The sequence below is a fragment of the Lissotriton helveticus genome, chromosome 5_1 (genome assembly GCF_964261635.1).
Source record: "Lissotriton helveticus chromosome 5_1, aLisHel1.1, whole genome shotgun sequence".
Lineage (NCBI taxonomy): Eukaryota > Metazoa > Chordata > Amphibia > Caudata > Salamandridae > Lissotriton > Lissotriton helveticus.
Genome location: NC_136065.1, coordinates 64,478,491 through 64,499,876, shown reverse-complemented (window position 1 = coordinate 64,499,876; position 21,386 = coordinate 64,478,491). Strand labels below are relative to the sequence as shown.

Here is a 21,386-nt window from a genome sequence, read left to right as displayed (position 1 = left end):
GATATCTACACAGTACAGTATTTTTGTGCTCAATATTCTGTTCTCAATATTCTTCTTAACATGATACGCCGTGAATGGATATTGAGTAGTACAATTGTAAGTCTATACTTGCCGATATGTATCTGCCTCCACTATATTTTTGTTCTCCGTATTCGCCCTAAGATATCTATACAGCACAGTATTTTTGTGTTCGATATTCTGTTCTCAATGTTCTCCTAACACGATACTCCGTGGGTCGATATTGAATAGTACAATCGTAAGTATATACTTGCCTATATGTATCGACCTCCACTGTATTGTTGTTCACGGTATTCGCCCTAAGATATCTTAATAGCACAATATTTTTGTGTTCGATATACTGACATATAGCCAATGAGAGGGAGTGTGATAACAAACATCAAGTTATTGAAACTGTCAAGATATAAAGTGCTTTAAATCTGTGTTTGCCTGAGGTCCAGGCCTTAGAGGAATGAGGAATCATTCCTAGCCTTGTGGGATGCAGATAAACAATCGATGAGAGGTCAAGCATAGCCATGCAAAGACCAGTGTTTTGAGACTGCACACTTTGTCATGTCGACAAGTCCCAGTAAGAGACCCTCAGGAAACACATTTACACTGGTCCTAGGATATGCCCTGTGGGTGATATGAGGGGTAGGGCTTACACAAAGGGCACTGGACGGCAGTGCCTCAATACCTCAGGGTGAGGTGGACAGGGTTCGTAGTAACATGTTGAACAAATTCACTATGAAACTGTAAAAAATGTTTTCCTCCATTGTGTACCTTTTGTGGTTTTAGTACTGAAGTAGTTTGCAAAGTGCATATGGGTTAATTTTGTCTTAGATGTGTTTGTGATTACATTTCAAATGACAATTTATGAAATTAATAATAATTGTAATGATGCTGAAAATAAATGGCTGCTTCTCCTCCGTGGGCGGAAGTTTGGGTTATGTCCGTTTTTAGGCGTTAGGGGGTGTTCCAGAGGCAGGTGGGCAAAGTGGGAAGTCACTTGTGGAAATCATTTAATGAAACACGCCCACATTTTGGAGGGAACTTGAATATTTATTAATCTTTTGCTGTATTTTCTATTTTTCACTGCAGGTTCTACAGTGGCAAACACCACCACACCTGGCACAGTGACAAGTGGCACTACCAACTCAACCACACCAATGACAACCATGACCAACACAACCATGCCAACGACAGGCATGACCAATGCAACAACACCAACAAGTGGCATGACTAACTCAACCATGTCAATGAGTAGCACCATGAACACCACCACACCAATGGCAGGAACAACCAACGCAACCACACCAATGAGCAACACAATGAACACAACAACACCAATGACAGGAACAACCAACGCAACCACACCAATGAGCAACACAATGAACACCACCACACCAATGACAGGAACGACCAACGCAACCACACCAATGAGCAACACAATGAACACCACAACACCAATGACAGGAACAACCAACGCAACCACACCAATGAGCAACACAATGAACACCACCACACCAATGACAGGAACGACCAACGCAACCACACCAATGAGCAACACAATGAACACCACCACACCAATGACAGGAACGACCAACGCAACCACACCAATGAGCAACACAATGAACACCACCACACCAATGACAGGAACGACCAACGCAACCACACCAATGAGCAACACAATGAACACCACAACACCAATGACAGGAACAACCAACGCAACCACACCAATGAGCAACACAATGAACACCACCACACCAATGACAGGAACAACCAACGCAACCACACCAATGAGCAACACAATGAACACCACCACACCAATGACAGGAACAACCAACGCAACCACACCAATGAGCAACACAATGAACACCACCACACCAATGACAGGAACGACCAACGCAACCACACCAATGAGCAACACAATGAACACCACCACACCAATGACAGGAATGACCAACGCAACCACACCAATGAGCAACACAATGAACACCACCACACCAATGACAGGAACGACCAACGCAACCACACCAATGAGCAACACAATGAACACCACAACACCTATGACGGGGATGACCAATGCAACCACACCAATGACAGGCTCTGTAAACGACACCAGAGGTACGTAAATGCATTTCAGAAGAAGCCATCAATGAAAAACCCCCATGACACTGATGAATTTGTTTGTATTTTAGGGTGCATATTTAATTTGTTTTCATTGCATTATGTGTCACTGCAACTTGCATCTAAGTGTGTGTTAATATAGACCAAGGGGCTGATTCACAAAGGGACATCGCAATCGTGGCAGAGGCCCCACAGTCATGGTGAAGGGCCGCACACACGTGACGGGGGCCCGCGATGGGTAAGTGTGGTATGGAGGACCCGAAGTGAGTGCGTGTCCTCTGCCACGATTTCGGAGGCTGTTTGTGAATAGGGCCCAAGAGTATATTCGTCAAAGCAGAATAGAGTTGTAGAAAGAGGAGGAAGGATACAATGATGAAGACGAGGCCTCCTGGTTGTATAGGCAGGGTCTTCATCAAAGAGTAATAGATGGGTCTCCCTGTGGACGACCGGCTCCTGAGAGAGAGGAGTCGTTACTTCCTTCGGCATACGTGGATGGAGGGCTCTGGCCGGGTCTACGGTGGGATGGAAGACACTGTCCCAGGTGCATCTCAGGTGAATGCTTCTCGTCTGGTCTTGTCCTTCTTTGTCTTGCACCTGACGCTGCCGTTGGTGCAGGAACGCATCAGTCACTAGAGATTGTGATATCCTCATCCGGTGCGAGGGCAATGAAGGTCGGCGAGCTGTGGTGCGTCACCTGGCCGTGTTCACTTGTGTGTTTGGGTGCCCATCATAGTAGGAGTATAATGGAGGTTGCGAGAATGGCAGCTCTCCCTGGCATGAATACGTGCACCATGCTAGTAGTGGGCAGGTGCCTTGGAAATACCCCGCCATGTGGAATAATGACGAGTTCTTCATCCAACGTATCAAGCATTTCAGGCAGTGCAGTGTTTTCAGATTAAAATTCATTCATTTCTTCTGGCTAGGTTGTGAACCCTCTAATACTGGCCTGAAGAGTGTGATATTCTGTGGGCTGACGGGGAGTACTGACAGGTTAACGCTAAGGTGGACTGACGGGGAGTACTGAGAGGCTAAGGTGGGCTGACAGAGAGTACTGAGAGGTTCAATCAATCAGGATTTATAAATCGCGGCTAATCACCCGATTGGGAATCCAGGCGCTTCAGCGTCCCAGGGGCTTATACAAACAGCCAGGTCTTGAGGGCCATTCCGAATTCCGGAAGTGAGGTGATGGTCTGGAGGTGCGTGGGGGGCTGTTCCAGGTCTTTGCTGCGATGTGGGAGAAAGCGCGTCCCCCACTTCTGCTTCGGTAGATGCGGGGAGTTTTGACAAGGCAAAGGGAGGCCGAGCGCAGTCTTCTCGGCGGTTGGTGCAAGTTCAAGCAGTGGTTAATGTAGGCGGGTCCTGGGTTGTGTAGAGCCTTGTGTGCGTGGGTCGGCAGCTTGAAGTGGATTCTCTTCTGTACAGGGAGCCTGAGGAGTTGCCTGAGGTGGGGTGTGATGTAGGTTCATCAGGGAAGGCAGAGGATGAGTCTGGCTGCGGTTTTCTGCATCATCTGAAGTCTCTGTAGAAGGTGTTTGGCAATTTCTGCATAGAATGCATTGCCGTAGTCCAGTCGGCTGGTGACGAGGGCTTGTGTTACAGTGCATCTGTAGAGATAGTCATTTGAAGATCTTACAGGCATGCACAGAGTGAGGAAGCAGGCAGAGGAGACGATGTTGATCTGTGATTTCATGGTGAGCTTGTTGTCAATGAGGTGTCTGGCATGGTCAGAGGGTATGGGTGGAGGTCCTAGGTCTGATGGCCACCAGGAGTTGTTCCATGTGTTGCTGCTGTTGCCGAAGTTCAGTACTTCCATCTTGTCTGTGTTTAGCTGCAGGCAGTTTTACTCCATCTAGTCGACGACTCTTGTCATGCATCTGTGGAAGTTGGTTCTGGTGGTCGTCGGTGAATGAGAGGATGAGTTTGGTGTCATCGGTATTGGAACTTATGTTGAAACTGTGGGATCCGATGATGTTGACCAGCGGGGTCATAAATGCATTGAAGAGTGTGGGGCTGAGCCCTGGGGGACACTGCAGGTGATCTCCTTGGGTTCAGAGGTGAAAGGTGGGGGGTGTATCATCTAGGTTATTCTGGTTAGGAAGGAGGTGATCCGTCTGAGCGCATCCCCTTGGATGCTGATGTGGAGGAATCTTTTGATCAGTATGTTGTGGCAGGGACGGCCTTAGCGCTGGTGACCCATGGTGCTGCAATCATTTTTGGTGCCCCCACACTCCATGACTGCGCCCTCAAATTCTCTCACTACCTCCGGGCAAAAGTGCCCCTCCTCTATCCAATCATATGTTATTACTAAAAACAGCGTTCCCCACCCCCCTCAGGTCAACACCCCTTCACAGGTCAGTGCCTAGTGAGGCCACAGGGGTCGCACTGCCCTAAAGCCAGCCCTGTGTGGTGCGATAGAGTGTCAAAGGCTGCCGAGAGGTCGAGGAGGATCAGAGCTGCTCTTTCTGCTTGGTCACCGAGGGTTTGTATGTCGTCGGTGGCTGCGATCAGGACGGTTTTGGTGCTGTGATTGCTGTGCAAGCCATACTGGGAGGCATTAAGTAGCTGGGTCTGCTCGATGTGTGTCACGAGGGAGCTCCCGAGTGGATGGATTTCATGGTGAAGGTGGGGTCCTGGGTGAAGAGAAGGTTCCAGGTATTCAGTCTGTGGTTTGTGTGAATTGTGGTGCTGACGCATCTGTCGAGGAAAGCTGTAGGTGTGGGTTGGGGTTCGAGGTTTCTGTATATGGTTGCCATCTTGTTGTGTTGTCGCACAGCTTCTGTCACTGTGAGGGTGTGATGTTGTTTTGGTGGCAGCCGGGTTGGAGAATTCCATAACGGTGTTGAAAAGTTCCTTAGTGTTGTTTTTGCTGGTTTTGGAGAATGCTGCTAGGGATGTCTTCTTTGTGGCCCTCAGCAGGCAGCGGTAGAGGTTGAGGGAAGTCTGGAAGGCTGTCCCATTGGAGGTGTCCCTGCTGGTGTGCTATATCCTCTCCAGCTGTTTGCTGTCTCGTTTTGCTGTTCTGAGTTCTTGGGTGTACCATCTGGCCTTTTTGGACGATTTTCTTTGGATGTTTCTCTTGATTCGAGACGATGATGTTGACGCAACTGGTGATCCCTTCACTGAAGTTCTTTTCTCCCTGTTCGAGGATGGGTGTACAAACAGGGTTGGAGGTGTTGAGGGCGTCCGTCCAGCTGGTCTCTGAGATTTTGTTCCACCTCTGGTGGTGGGCACTGGTCTTCTTGGGGGTGGGTGGCGATGTAGGGGCTGTAGATGTCGACGTGCATGATGGAGTGATCGGTCCATGTGAGTTCTGTGACGCGGCTATATTTGACTAAGTTGCTGGAGATGAAAATGTGTCCTGCAGTGTGTGTAGGGTCATGGGCTATCTGGGTCTACGGTGGGCAGGCAGAGAGTACTGAGAAGTTAACGTTAAGGAGGTCTGACCACTGGCTCACCCCTTACCTTTGGAACCCCGGCACACGCAGTCAGCTGTGAGTCAGTACACCCATAAATGTTCATATGTTGACACACAAGTAGAGAGCAGCTGTTTCTATAGGGTGTTCACAAAAATAAACAAGAAAGCTGTGATGCACCGAGGCCATCCCGGGTGCCTGGAGCGGAAGAGCCGGTCTTGGAAGGCGTTCACCAAAGATAACAACATTCCAGCAAACAAGACACTCTCCTCAGGAACATCCAGAGGTTCTGAACGGAAACCCACCCAGTGGTCTGGCAGGCTCTCACTTCCCCCAGAGAACATCCCTAATCACTAGGGGTGGGTGGAATTTGCATAGTCGCGCTGCACAAAGCTCCATGAAATGGTAAAAGATCTCCGCAAGCACGCAATCTGCGAAATATCTTGCAAACACGCATTTTTAAAGCGCAAACAAGCAAACAATTCCACGAAGCCGCAGATCGCGGTATTTTTGCCAATTCCCTGTTCTCCGCGGAACGCGAAATTACCCAAATTCCGCGAGCGGAACGGAATTTACCGCCCAGGCCTACTAATCACACGTCGACACTTGCAACCGAGTACTGCGCTCCATCACTACTAGCAATTGGGGTTCCATGTCACAACAGGCACTCCTGCAATACCAGTGCTGTTTCAAAATAATTCAGGAAGCAAGTTCCTAGAAGCGCAACTCTGCAGTGGCACTTTTGAAATACACCAAACCTAATAGCTCCAGCTTCTTCACCAAGGAAAATGTGAAAAGTCCACTGTGTATCCAGTGGCGGCACCGATGGGAGTCCTGGGCGGCCTTCTGCAGGGCACTGGTCTGCACAAAGGTGGGCTTTTACCATGAAGTGGGCCCAGTGTGGCGGAGCAAAGGCTTATTCCGTAAGCAATGCTGGTGCAGCTCCACCATTGCCCCTAGTCTGTTACACCACAAGTTCCTGCCACATGCGGTGGCGAGAATAGAGCATCTCTGTGGAAGGAAGGCTGTCCCACAATGCCCCGCACCCAGTGGACCGGTCCCCTGGACTCTATGCCCCTCCACCTGGGAGCAGTGCACGGTGGGCTCCCTGCCTCCGATCCCTCCACTGCCCTGGCTTTCCTCCTCGGGCACCTATCTGGGTCACCCCGTGACGTCACCGGGCAGCATGTTGATGTTCAGGCCCCTCCCACGAAACACAAACATGCAAAGAAACCTGGCCCTGGTGCTGATTGGAGGGAGAGACAGTGAGGGTGGGGCTGACTCGCGGCACACCTGGAGGAGCTCAGAAGAAAAGGTGCCAGGCGCCCGTGGGCATCACCAGCAGTGGCAGCAGAGCAGTAACGTCTGGCACCAGAACAGGAGACACTTTGTAACCGCTGGCACCTGAGCTGTTCATTCCTCACAAGCTGTGACACCAGAGCAGGAGATACTTTGTATCCTGTGGCGCCAGAGCAGGAGATACTTTCTATCCTGTGGCGCCAGAGCAGGAGATACTTTGTATCCTGTGGCGCCAGAGCAGGAGATACTTTCTATCCTGTGGCGCCAGAGCAGGAGATACTTTGTATCCTGTGGCGCCAGAGCAGGAGATACTTTGTATCCTGTGGCACCAGAGCAGGAGATACTTTGTATCCTGTGGCACCAGAGCAGGAGATACTTTGTATCCTGTGGCAGCAGAGCAGGAGATACTTTGTATCCTGTGGCACCAGAGCAGGGGATACTTTGTATCCTGTGGCACCAGAGCAGGAGGTACTTTGTATCCTGTGGCACCAGAGCAGGGGATACTTTGTATCCTGTGGCGCCAGAGCAGGAGATACTTTGTATCCTGTGGCGCCAGAGCAGGAGATACTTTGTATCCTTTGACGCCTACACTGGCATCTGTCTGGAAGATATTTTCCAACCTCCAGCATCCGAGCAGCAGGCGTGTCCAGCTGAGGAACCGCTGCATCTGTTGATTTAAGTCCAGCCTCGACCATCTTGAGGTTGTTGGTGAGAGTGAAGCCCCTCGAGTGGCAAGGGGGGCCCATCTGCAGCAGGAGGGGCCACCCCCCGAACCAACCTCCAGGTGACAGGTGGGACCTCCGTCCAGCAGACGTCCCGCCCCAGAGCTGCTCTCCAGGGGGGCGCGGGCACCCTTCTTTGAAAGACACTCAGACCCCCCACCACGAATCAGCTCTCCCCTCCAGACATGAAGGTGGCACCGGTGACCGCGGCTCTGAGCCTGGGACTCTTCATCCTCTTCCTGCAGGTGCCAGGTGAGACCACTCTCGTGCTGTGCCACCCCTCACCCCACCAAGTGAAAACAAAAAATCGGACCCCCCCATAAAATTGTTTACAATTATTCTAATAAATTGGCAATGTTTAGATGTATTTAAAGTTACATTACAGGTAAGTTCTGTTACTGTTTTAAAAATGCAATCAAATACATGATTCACAAACCTGCTGTTCTGGTCAGGTGGCCTCACTAATGCGTACAAGTATCGACAGGGGTCATTTGAAATGAAGGGAAGGGGGTTGAAGAATACTTGGAGTCCCTTTGCTTTTGACACCTTCTCCCAGCCTGGATATAAATGACAAAAGATGTTAGTGATGGCCCATTACAGGGCGGCTTACTGCCGCTCACCCGCCCGCCCAACCCCTGCCCCCGAAAACAATGCTTATCTGGCCAAAGCCTGGCCCCACCCCCGCCCCCCCCGGGATTCCAGGGGGGGGGGCTCCGCCCAGTCTCAAGACCCCTGGTGTCGGCAGTGGTGTAGCAAGTCTGTCTTGGGTCCTAGTGCAAGAAAGGACATTGGTGACCCCAGTGCCACTGCACCTGCTGCACCCCTGACATCCACGCCCTGTGTGCGGATATGTGATAGGGGCGTGGCTGTGGCCCAGCTCTAAGTGTGAGGAGCCCGGAGTATGACCCACATGCTAAGACTGACCTTCTTCTTTCAGGTGGAACCTCTCAAACAACGGCCACCAACACGACCGCCACCTCCAACGCCACCCCAGGTGAGGGCTTGAAGCACAAGACCCAGGGGGCGGGGCAGAGAGCGCGGGGGCGGAGCATGCAGTGAGGGAGAGGGGCAGAGAGCGAGAGGGCGGATCGTGCACTGAGCGAGCGGGGCAGAGAGCGCGGGGGCGGAGCGTGCAGTGAGGGAGGGGGCAGAGAGCGAGGGGGCGGAGCACATACTGAGGGAGCGGGGCAGAGAGCGCGGGGGTGGAGCCTGCACTGAGGGAGCGGGGCAGAGAGCGCTGGGGCGGAGCCTGCGCTGAGGAAGCGGGGCAGAGAGCGAGGGGGCGGAGCACGCAGTGAGGGAATCTGGTGTGGACTAGGGGTGGGCGTAGTGGGCGTAGCGGGGCTACGCGGAGCGCCACGGAGACGGAACCAATCTCCGCACACTCCACGTAGCTCGGCTACGCGCCACCCGTCTCCCGCCCACCTCCCGCCTGCACTATTAAAACATTATAAATAAGAATTTAAAACACCTTACCTTATCGGCGGCGCCCCCGGGCTTCCCTCCTTCTCCATAGCACCTTCTTCTGGAAAACTGCGCATGCGCGGGCGCCCACGAATGCACAGTTTTCAAGAAGAAGACACAATGGAGAAGGGGGGATGCCAAGGGACACCGCCAATAAGGTAAGGTGTTTTAAATTCTTCTTTATAATTTTTAATAGTGTGGGCGGGAGGTGGGCGGGAGTACAATTCCACCCCGAGTGTGCAGGGATTTGCCTGTTCCGCCTACTTCGCGGAACGTGAAACAGGCAAAATTCCACACATTCCGTGGGCAGGACGGAGTTGTCCGCCCACCCCTAGTGTGGACTGGGGGAAAAGGGCATAAACTGAGGAAGGGAGGCCAAGTCTGAGGGAGCAGGGTGTTGAATGAGGGAGCGGGTGCAGACTGAGGAAGCAGGGTGCACACTGAGAGCATGGGGTGCAGTTGTAGTGTGGGCAGCATGTGGTAAGGTGTGTGGGTAGAGCAGGTGAGGGGTGGGCAGCATGAGGTAAGGTGGGTGGTTACTCGACGACTAGTGATGCTATAACTGATACTTTTTTCTCCACAGTCACTGCAGCCAGCACCGGCAGCACCACACAAGCCATCCTCACCACACTGGGTAAGTGATCAGTGCTCCTGCCCGACCTGGGGCATCGCTTCCAGAGCGCCCACCAGGGAGGGACGCGCCTCTAGACGCTTGAGTCAACATGTGAGCATGGATGGGAAGCAAAGATTCCTGCATTGGTATTCATCATTTCTAAGGGGCCATATTGCAATTGGGCTGATAGTCCCTCATCGCGGAAGTGAGATCCTAGTACTTCCAGTCGCGATTTCCAGTGCAGCATTCCCACACCGCATTCATGTGGTTTTGCTTTCTGGTACAACATGGAGGCCTGAAATGAGAAAGCCTGTTCGGAAGAAGAGCTGGTATAAGAGGCAGTATGTAGCCTTGTATACCATATGATTGTATGTGGTGGTGTCTTGTAGCTGTTTGATGGGGGCGGGGAGTGCTGTTTGATGGGGAGAGAAGGGCTGTTTGATGGGGCGGGGAGTGTTGTTTGATGGGGCGGGGAGTGCTGTTTGATGGGGCGGGGAGTGTTTTTTGATGGGGCGGGGAGTGTTGTTTGATGGGGCGGGGAGTGTTTTTTGATGGGGCGGGGAGTGTTGTTTGATGGGGCGGGGAGTGCTGTTTGATGGGGCGGGGAGTGCTGTTTGATGGGGAGGGGAGTGCTGTTTGATTGGGGAAAGGGAGTGCTGTTTGATTGGGGAAGGGGAGTGCTGTTTGATGGGGGCGGGGAGTGCTGTTTGATGGGGAGAGAAGGGCTGTTTGATGGGGAGAGAAGGGCTGTTTGATGGGGCGGGGAGTGTTGTTTGATGGGGCGGGGAGTGCTGTTTGATGGGGCGGGGAGTGCTGTTTGATGGGGAGGGGAGTGCTGTTTGATGGGGCGGGGAGTGCTGTTTGATGGGGCGGGGAGTGCTGTTTGATGGGGAGGGGAGTGCTGTTTGATGGGGAGGGGAGTGCTGTTTGATTGGGGAAAGGGAGTGCTGTTTGATTGGGGAAGGGGAGTGCTGTTTGATGGGGAGGGGAGTGCTGTTTGATGGGGAGGGGAGTGCTGTTTGATGGGGAGGGGAGTGCTGTTTGATGGGGAGAGAAGGGCTGTTTGATGGGGAGAGAAGGGCTATTTGATGGGGAGGGGAGGGCTGTTTGATGGGAGGGGAGTGCTGTTTGACGGGGAAGAAGAGTACTGTTTGAAGGGGAGGGAGTGCTGTTTGATGGGGAGGGGAGTGCTGTTTGATGGGGAGGGGAGTGCTGTTTGGTGGGGAGAGGAGGGCTGTTTGAAGGGAGGGGAGTGCTGTTTGATGGGAGGGGAGTGCTGTTTGACGGGAAGAAGAGTACTGTTTGAAGGGGAGGGAGTGCTGTTTGATGAGTAGGGGAGGGCTGTTTAGTGGGGGAGAGGAGGGCTGTTTGATTGGGAAGGGGAGTGCTGTTTGATGGGGAGGGTTGTTAGCTGCTAGGGGCACTGGTAGATGATGGTGAGAGGGGCCCGGCAGCCCACGTGCAGGTGCTGACGTCACTAGTCCTTTTTCTAGCTCACCTCTTTCTCTTTCCCTGCAGGAGTCCCCCTGAGGCCCCAGGAGCAGTCGGGGCTCAGTTTCGGGGGCATCATCGGCATCTGCATCGCAGTGGCGGTGGCATCCGTGCTTCTGATGTGGGCAGGCTGCTTCTTCGGCATCGGCAGGGTAAGTACCATGAGACCCAGGGTTGGGTTGGGAAGGTGGGCCGTCGGGTATTGGCCAATGGGTCGGTGACTAAGGGTGGCGTGTGGGCCAGTTTTACAGTGCCTCCGTATCATTCCTGCCCTTGCACTTCAGGCTATGGTGGGGGGGCCAAGGTGATATGTGTGACAATCTGCCTTAATGGTGGCCAGGTGTTGCTCTATTTGGGGCCGTGTCACAGGACACTTCTGAGGCAAAATCTTAAACTTACTACTTTTTGTATTCACAGAAGGCATTTGGTAGTAGAAAAGTTAGGATTCCTATCTTTACTACTGCTAAACTGAGACAAAATCCTAACTTTACAACTTCTGGAATTTACAAAAGGGATTTAGTAGTAGAATAGTAGAATTCCTATCTTTACTACTGCTAAACTGGGACAAAATCCTAACTTTACAACTTCTGGAATTTACAAAAGGGATTTAGTAGTAGAATAGTAGGATTCCTATCTTTACTACTGCTAAACTGAGACAAAATCCTAACTTTACAACTTCTGGAATTTACAAAAGGGATTTAGTAGTAGTATAGTAGGATTCCTATCTTTACTACTGCTAAACTGAGGCAAAATCCTAACTTTACAACTTCTGGAATTTACAAAAGGGATTTAGTAGTAGAATAGTAGGATTCCTATCTTTACTACTGCTAAACTGAGGCAAAATCCTAACTTTACAACTTCTGGAATTTACAAAAGGGATTTAGTAGTAGAATAGTAGGATTCCTAACTTTACTACTGCTAAACTGAGGCAAAATCCAAACTTTACAACTTCTGGAATTTACAAAAGGGATTTAGTAGTAGTATAGTAAGATTCCTATCTTTACTACTGCTAAACTGAGGCAAAATCCTAACTTTACAACTTCTGGAATTTACAAAAGGGATTTAGTAGTAGAATAGTAGGATTCCTATCTTTACTACTGCTAAACTGAGGCAAAATCCTAACTTTACAACTTCTGGAATTTACAAAAGGGATTTAGTAGTAGTATAGTAGGATTCCTATCTTTACTACTGCTAAACTGAGGCAAAATCCAAACTTTACAACTTCTGGAATTTACAAAAGGGATTTAGTAGTAGTATAGTAGGATTCCTATCTTTACTACTGCTAAACTGAGGCAAAATCCTAACTTTACAACTTCTGGAATTTACAAAAGGGATTTAATAGTAGAATAGTAGGATTCCTATCTTTACTACTGCTAAACTGAGACAAAATCCTAACTTTACAACTTCTGGAATTTACAAAAGGGATTTAGTAGTAGTATAGTAGGATTCCTATCTTTACTACTGCTAAACTGAGGCAAAATCCTAACTTTACAACTTCTGGAATTTACAAAAGGGATTTAGTAGTAGAATAGTAGGATTCCTATCTTTACTACTGCTAAACTGAGGCACAATCCTAACTTTACAACTTCTGGAATTTACAAAAGGGATTTAGTATTAGTATAGTAGGATTCCTATCTTTACTACTGCTAAACTGAGACAAAATCCTAACTTTACAACTTCTGGAATTTACAAAAGGGATTTAGTAGTAGAATAGTAGGATTCCTATCTTTACTACTGCTAAACTGAGGCAAAATCCTAACTTTACAACTTCTGGAATTTACAAAAGGGATTTAGTAGTAGAATAGTAGGATTCCTATCTTTACTACTGCTAAACTGAGGCAAAATCCAAACTTTACAACTTCTGGAATTTACAAAAGGGATTTAGTAGTATAATAGTAGGATTCCTATCTTTACTACTGCTAAACTGAGGCAAAATCCTAACTTTACAACTTCTGGAATTTACAAAAGGGATTTAGTAGTAGTATAGTACGATTCCTATCTTTACCCCCGCTAAACTGAGACAAAATCCTAACTTTACAACTTCTGGAATTTACAAAAGGGATTTAGTAGTAGAATAGTAGGATTCCTATCTTTACTACTGCTAAACTGAGGCAAAATCCTAACTTTACAACTTCTGGAATTTACAAAAGGGATTTAGTAGTAGTATAGTAGGATTCCTATCTTTACTACTGCTAAACTGAGACAATATCCTAACTTTACAACTTCTGGAATTTACAAAAGGGATTTAGTAGTAGTATAGTAGGATTCCTATCTTTACTACTGCTAAACTGAGGCAAAATCCTAACTTTACAACTTCTGGAATTTACAAAAGGGATTTAGTAGTAGAATAGTAGGATTCCTATCTTTACTACTGCTAAACTGAGGCAAAATCCTAACTTTACAACTTCTGGAATTTACAAAAGGGATTTACCGCTATATGTATCAACAAACCATTTTGCATTTCCTAAATAGCGAATTTTAAGGAATCGCTATTTAGGAAATGCAAAACGGTATGTATGTACAAAATCGCTTTCCAATAGCGATTCCTTAGCATTCCTTAATTTGAGATTAGCAAATTGTCAATCGCAAATTACCCCTTCATTTCCATGGGCCAGGAGACCCATAGGAATGAAAGTGCAATTTGCAATTAGCACTTTGCTGATCGCAAATTAGGGATGTTTCCAAGGGTGCAGGGGTGTCTCAAGAACACCCTGCTGCACCCCTGAAAAAGACATTTGGGGGCATATGGCGCACATACATGCCCTAAGGGCATGTATGGGCGTCATATGGCACCTTTGGTTTTTATCAAAAAAGATTTTTGATAAGAATTCGCAAATTACCACCAACTAGAAGTTGGTGGTAATTTGCTACTCCTTAATTGCATTTTTTGCATTTTATTTGTTTGATACATTGCATTTAAGGAATCGCAAAATTTGCAATTCCTTAAGTGCAATCGCAAAATAAGGATTAGCAAATTTTGCTAATCCTTATTTTGCATCAAACTTGTTTGATACATTCCATTTGTCTATTTAGCATTCGCAAAGGCCGAAATTCGCAGAATTTCGGCCTTTGCGAATGCTAAATAGCTTGATACATATAGCGGTTAGTAGTAGTATAGTAGGATTCCTATCTTTACTACTGCTAAACTGAGACAATATCCTAACTTTACAACTTTCGGTATTTACAAAAGGGATTTAGTAGTAGAATAGTAGGATTCCTATCTTTACTACTGCTAAACTGAGACAAAATCCTAACTTTACAACTTTCTGAATTTACAAAAGGGATTTAGTAGTAGTATAGTAGGATTCCTATCTTTACTACTGCTAAACTGAGGCAAAATCCTAACTTTACAACTTCTGGAATTTACAAAAGGGATTTAGTAGTAGAATAGTAGGATTCCTATCTTTACTACTGCTAAACTGAGGCGAAATCCTAACTTTACAACTTCTGGAATTTACAAAAGGGATTTAGTAGTAGTATAGTAGGATTCCTATCTTTACTACTGCTAAACTGAGACAATATCCTAACTTTACAACTTTCGGTATTTACAAAAGGGATTTAGTAGTAGAATAGTAGGATTCCTATCTTTACTACTGCTAAACTGAGACAAAATCCTAACTTTACAACTTCTGGAATTTACAAAAGGGATTTAGTAGTAGAATAGTAGGATTCCTATCTTTACTACTGCTAAACTGAGGCAAAATCCTAACTTTACAACTTCTGGAATTTACAAAAGGGATTTAGTAGTAGAATAGTAGGATTCCTATCTTTACTACTGCTAAACTGAGGCAAAATCCAAACTTTACAACTTCTGGAATTTACAAAAGGGATTTAGTAGTAGAATAGTAGGATTCCTATCTTTACTACTGCTAAACTGAGGCAAAATCCTAACTTTACAACTTCTGGAATTTACAAAAGGGATTTAGTAGTAGTATAGTAGGATTCCTATCTTTACTACTGCTAAACTGAGACAAAATCCTAACTTTACAACTTCTGGAATTTACAAAAGGGATTTAGTAGTAGAATAGTAGGATTCCTATCTTTACTACTGCTAAACTGAGGCAAAATCCTAACTTTACAACTTCTGGAATTTACAAAAGGGATTTAGTAGTAGTATAGTAGGATTCCTATCTTTACTACTGCTAAACTGAGGCAAAATCCTAACTTTACAACTTCTGGAATTTACAAAAGGGATTTAGTAGTAGTATAGTAGGATTCCTATCTTTACTACTGCTAAACTGAGACAATATCCTAACTTTACAACTTTCGGTATTTACAAAAGGGATTTAGTAGTAGAATAGTAGGATTCCTATCTTTACTACTGCTAAACTGAGACAAAATCCTAACTTTACAACTTTCTGAATTTACAAAAGGGATTTAGTAGTAGTATAGTTAGGATTCCTAGCTTTACTACTACTAAATGCCTTGTGTGAATACCAAAAGTATGGCTATGGGCCATCTACACCTCGGCCCCCACTGGAACAGTGATAGCGGAGTCCTTTTACTTGACCCCTCCTGTGCATGGCATTGCGGGTTTATATAGCGCTAGGAATCGACTCCCGGGGGAGTATCTCCACGCTTCGACCGCTGGGGAACCCGTCCTGGCTCACCCTGAGAGATGGTCCCTGATGGGTATCTCTAAGGTGCGACCAAGCATCCCCGGCGGTCTGGGGGGGCCGTTGTGAAGATGAGGCAAGCTGATGCCCAGAGTTGCCGAGTGTGGTTTCTGACTAGAGTAGGCACCGAGGCGAGAATTATCGAGTCCGCTGACCCTGGTCCACGACCCTGCCGCGTCGGGAATCGAACCCTGGTCCCGGGCCGTTTTCTGCTTACGGGTCTGCCGCCTCTAACCAGTGAGCCACACTTCTCCACCCTGAGGCTATGGAGGACTGGGGAGGGAGTGAACTGAGAGAAGACTTCCTGGAGGGTGTGTGTGTATTTGCACAGGCCTTGCTGTGAGGCAACCTTTATTAGGTTTTTATTAAACTAGAGAGGATGTGGCGTTGTGGCCAAAGCTGCCGACTTTGGCAGTTGGAGACCAGGTTCAAGTCCCAGCGTCAGCTCAACACCCTGTGATTCTGGGCATATCACTTAGTCTCCCAACGCCTAAAGTAAAAATAAATTTGATCTTGTGTAGTGTAACTGGTGATCTTGTAAATTGCTCCAATGTGCTAGCTCCAAGTTCACCTCATGTAAAACTAGAAAAAAGCAATTAGAAAAAAAAACGGAAATGTATTTATGTTATAAGATGCTGCAAGGGCCAGAGCATGAGAGCTAGGGAGCACTCTTTATATAAAAATATCCATATTCATTGTTCATATGAACATGGCTTTTCAGCCTATTTTTAGTTTTAACTATTAGTCACGGTTGAGTAAAGCAGCTTGAGAACATATTTTAAAGTGCTTTCAACTTAAGCTGAATGTTTACACACTGATCTGAGGAAACAATACAGAAGTTTGAGTTTTTCTTTATTTTCGCACTGGCCTGTCAATTAAAACGCCGGTCATGTCAGTAAAAAACATCCAGGTGGGAACCCCAGCCAGATCAGGTATTGTGACCCTTGAGCCATTTTATTCCACTTCGCCCACCTGGCCAAAATGCAGGCTTTAAAATGCTTAGGTCACCAAACATTTCTCTAAAAATTAGTCTAACGAGATTAACCAAATGATGTTTCATGAAAGGTCTCAACCCGCGCATGTGCGTGGAGTTCCACCTTAACCACACATTTCCAACTGGCATACATGGCCATTGCGCTGCCGCTTTGCTGAGAGGTCAAGCATGGGATGACCACATATTCTGAACACCTTTGTGCCCCTGATAGGCACTGAGAGAAACTCGCACGGCCCTAAGCCGCAACTCAGCTGTGTCCCTCTATAAACACCTGGATGTGGCTGAATTCAAGCTAGCACAGAGTGGTGCTATTGTGGGGCAGTTGTATGTGATTTCATAGAAAAACTATAGCATGGGATTCCATGAGTGAGAAACCATTTCATCTAAAGTGTTAATGGAAATTTTCAGAATGAATGGCAGTCACCTTTTCATAGAAACCGATTCATAGAATGTCCTTTTGATTAAAGTTTGCCTTTGGGTGCTTCTTTTTTAAGTGTAAAGGCAATGGTTGCAGGTTTTACCTTCAGAAATAGTTTTGTTGGAGATATTTATTTCAGTGCTTTACTTCGGGCATTATTTCCTAGTTATATCTTTCACATTGTCAAACAGTTACTTTGGAAGCTCTTAAATCGCTGACCCATCACCACCCGTATACACCATCCATCACTGACCCCGGACAACCCCTACACACCACCAATCCCTGTCCCCTAATGCCCCCCCACCCCCACACTACACTCATCCCTGAAGCCTAAAAGCCCTTTCTACCACAAAAACCCACCCTTCTGAACCATAAATTCACTCACTACCCCTCACTCCATCCATTCCTGAACCTAAAAAACACTTTCTATGACTAAACCCCACCCATCTCATACCCCTTAAAACACAGCAGCTTACCCAAACTCCACCTCTCCCTGAACCCTAGAAACCTCCCAGGGCTCTTGAACACCAGCCGTCCACGCGCAGCTCACCAACGTGAAGCCGACTACAGCGAGTGAGAAACAAGGAGCGGTAGACCACCTCCTGGCGAGATTTCTCAACACGGGCGGTTGTGGCAGGACGCTCCTGCTCGTGTTGAGAACGTTGGCGGTCGCGTTGCGAAAGCTGCCGCTCGAATAGAAAATCTACTCGAGCAGCAGAAAGAAGCTCCGCCCTCGGGTGTGCTGCATGGCGCTATTCGTGCTGATTTTACAGCCCAGGACAAGCTCCCTGCAATAAAAATAAGCATGAGCCACACGACAGATGGAAATATCACCGCTGGCAGAACTCCACGGAATCCCGCAGAGTTTTTCCGTAACTCACCAGAATTTCGTGGAGTAAAACTCAGTGAGTTCCGGCCACCCCTAGTGTGGTTCTATGGGGGTGGGGTGAAGGGTGATCTCATGTCACTACAGCCTCAGAGTGCCTCAGGGAGGTGGAGGGCAGGGCAGGCGGGGGTTGACATGATCCCTGGTTTGCTCTTTACTGATGATTCCTGATGTGATAATGCTGTGTTTTTTCTTGCAGTTCTTCGCCTAATTCTACCCTAAACCCTCCTCCTGGTTCCCGTCCTTGACACAACCTTGAAGCGTCTCAACACCCTCCACTTGCCCTGTGTCCTGGATCTTCGCCTAATCCCTGGGCAGAGTTCAAGAAGTGTGACATGCTGGGAGGAAGCCCTTCTGTCTGTGCTGCTGACGTCACATGAAACCTCGACTCTCTGCTGCCGACGTCACAGACCACTGCGCCAGCCTGCTGATGACTTCACGCGGAACCATGCCTCCCCCGTGATGACATCACATTGTGCAATAATGCTACTCCACAAGAGTTCAAAGGTCACCCCACCTCTTGACCTTGCCAGGAACATTGTATCACTGTAGAGGCCTTCAGAGACCACCTTGTCTCACTGCAGCGCCTTGGGGCATCACTGCAGCGCCTTGGGGCATCACTGCAGCGCCTTGAGGCACCACTGCAGCGCCTTGAGGCATCACTGCAGCGCCTTGAGGCATCACTGCAGCGCCTTTAATGCCCCTGGGCTAAGTTCGCGCTCTATAAGATTTATATTCATTCATTCATTCTTTCATTCATTCATTCATTCATGATGCTGCTGTCTAAAGAACATCACAAGCTCTCTATTCCCTGGGTTTAGATGCTGTTTGTTTTGTTTTGTTTCCCCTTCAAACCAAATGGTGTTCACCAAATAGGTATTTTTTTGTAAAACTGGACTTTCTATATTTTTTTAGACAAATTCATTCTTTCTCCTAATAAGTATTATTTTATATGAAGTATATTAATCTAACGCTGGGCTATCAAAGCACTTTGAGTCTGGGGAATGATACCACAGACCCTCCCTTCTCTCACAGACTCTCCTTTGCCGGATCCGGGTTCCAGGGGTCCGGTCCCTCCTATGGTAGATCCGTCGACACTAGGCCTTCCTGGGCCCCTAGGTGTACTCCACCCCCACCCTGGGGGTCCTCATGCCAGCAGACGGGGAGTCTTTGCTGGCCTCCGTCCTCCCCACAGTAGCCGATGGAGTTGGGCGACAAGCATTGGTGGTTGGGACAGCGAAAGTGCTGGGGTGGGAAAGTGCAGGCATTTGTCAGTATTTCCTAGGTGGAGGACAAAGGTCACAGGTCCAGATGAAGGGCGTGAAGGTATGATTTTGGGGTGAGAGGTGAGCCATGTGAGCCACAAAAAAAGTATCCAAGAAGCTCAGACCACCCCAACCCCATGATCCTACTGGGACCCTGATTGACCCAGGGCACACTGCACCCACCCTCTCTAGGACACCACCCTGTGTGTCTGAATCAAGGCTTCTAGACTGGGATGAAGCTAAGAGGGGACATCTCCACTTATGTGATGTAGATAAACTGTTACATAGATGTTAACATATATTAAGGTGTATTTATTATTACCATGTTTGTATATTTTAAAGTGTGGAATGGGCCCTGGAGAAAGTCATGACAGCTCACACAAATAGTGTTGCCACCTTTACAGGAGGAACAGACCAGCCATTTATTGTTGTTTTAGGAGGCTGGTATTAAATAGACTCTAGAAAAAAAGGATACAGAAAACTTTGTAACATGACTTTTCTGCCTTTGTTTACTTTAATTATTAGTCAGGGATCATTAATGCATCTCTAGAAGACATTTAAAAGTGCTTTCTATTTATATTTGCTTTAAGAAGTATGTACAGATAAGGGATAAAAATACTGGCTTTAGGTGATTTTGCACCTGCTGGGCCACTAGAATCCAAGTGGTGCTAGTAGAAAAACATCTGGGGGCAACCCTACACACAAAGCATCAGAGGCAGGGAGAGGTCAATCAGAGTGAGCACCTGGGAGCCACATTTAATCTGTAAAAGCCATCTGCAAACCATGGCAGCCATTGTTATGCCGTGGCAGCCATCTTAAAGCAGTGGCAGCTGCCAGTAAGCCGAGGCAGCCATCTTTAAGTGTTGCACCCATCTTTAAGTAGTAACAGCCATGGCAGCTATCGTGTAAGCAGTCGCAGCCATCTTTAACCATGGCAGACATATGTAAACCATGGCTGCCATCATTAAGCGGTGTCAGCCATCTGTATGCTGTAGCATCCGTCTATAAGCTGTGGCAGCCATCTTTAAGCGGTGCAGCCATATGTAAAGTGTAGCAGCCTTCCATAAACTGTGTCAGCCATCTTTGAGTGTCAGACCCATCTTTAAGCCAGGGCAGCCATCTTTAAGTGTTGCACCCATCCTTGAGCAGTGACAGACATCTTTAAGCCATAGTAGCCATCTTTAAGCTCTGGCAGCCATCTTTAAGCATTGCAGCCATATGTATGGTGTAGCAGCCATCTTTAATCTGTGGCAGCCATCTTTAAACAGGAGCATCAGCTTTAAACTGTGGCAACCATGTCCTAACAAGAGCCCGGGCATTGGTCTAGGGAAGTAGTTTATGAATTCTGATTGGTCAGAGTCCACATCCTTGACACCTAAGTGCCCAGGTGATTCTCTGCCAGTTAATAACTGGCCTTCATTGAAACAAGAAGGAAGGTTTGTAGTAATTTCTAAACATACCTTGTTTCACTCTTATTCCTAGCCAGAGCTGGGTTTACGCGGCAGGGTATTAAACTGCGAGCGAGGCCCTTGAGACGGGGTCACTAGCGCCTCGCTCACACTCACCGCCAGCCGCTAACGTGAGTCTAGCTCCATCTCTGTACAAAGAACACTTTGTGACTCTTTTTTTAAAATGTGAATTCTACGAAAACAAATGAAGAATCGTCTATAAAAAATGTTAGAAAGGATTAGGGACCATCCTACAGGCTAGGGTGAGATCGCTAAGCAACTTCATCAAAAAGGATGTACGACATTACAACGCATGCTTTTACCACGCATGCCTTTACAACGCGGTATTTACAACGAATACCTTTTCAACGCATAGTGCTTTGGGGCGCTGGATAGTGAATAGTTTAATTTACTATTCCAACTCCAGTCCCCGTGGATAGTAGGGAAGGTGTTGGATAGTAAATTAAATCTATTCCCTATCCTAGAGCGCCCCTCAGCGCAATGCGTTGTAAAGGTATTCGTTGTAAATACCGCGTTGTAAAGGCATTGCGTGGTAAAAGTTGCGTTGTAAAGGATGTTTCCCATCAAAAAGAAATACAGCATTGAAAACAAAAATCCGATTTTGTTTTG

The 21,386-nt window shown here is 47.4% G+C and overlaps 1 protein-coding gene across 1 annotated transcript; it reads left to right on the top strand.

Moving 5' to 3' along the window:
• The first annotated feature begins 1,770 nt into the window (after positions 1 to 1,770).
• LOC144754135 (uncharacterized) lies at positions 1,771 to 21,107 on the top strand. Its single transcript, XM_078641712.1, has 5 exons — positions 1,771 to 2,124; positions 8,499 to 8,555; positions 9,609 to 9,659; positions 11,157 to 11,281; positions 18,243 to 21,107. The coding sequence occupies exons 1-5, from the start codon at positions 1,797 to 1,799 to the stop codon at positions 18,252 to 18,254; spliced, it is 573 nt and encodes a 190-aa protein (XP_078497838.1). The 5' UTR covers positions 1,771 to 1,796; the 3' UTR covers positions 18,255 to 21,107.
• The last annotated feature ends 279 nt before the right edge of the window (positions 21,108 to 21,386 follow it).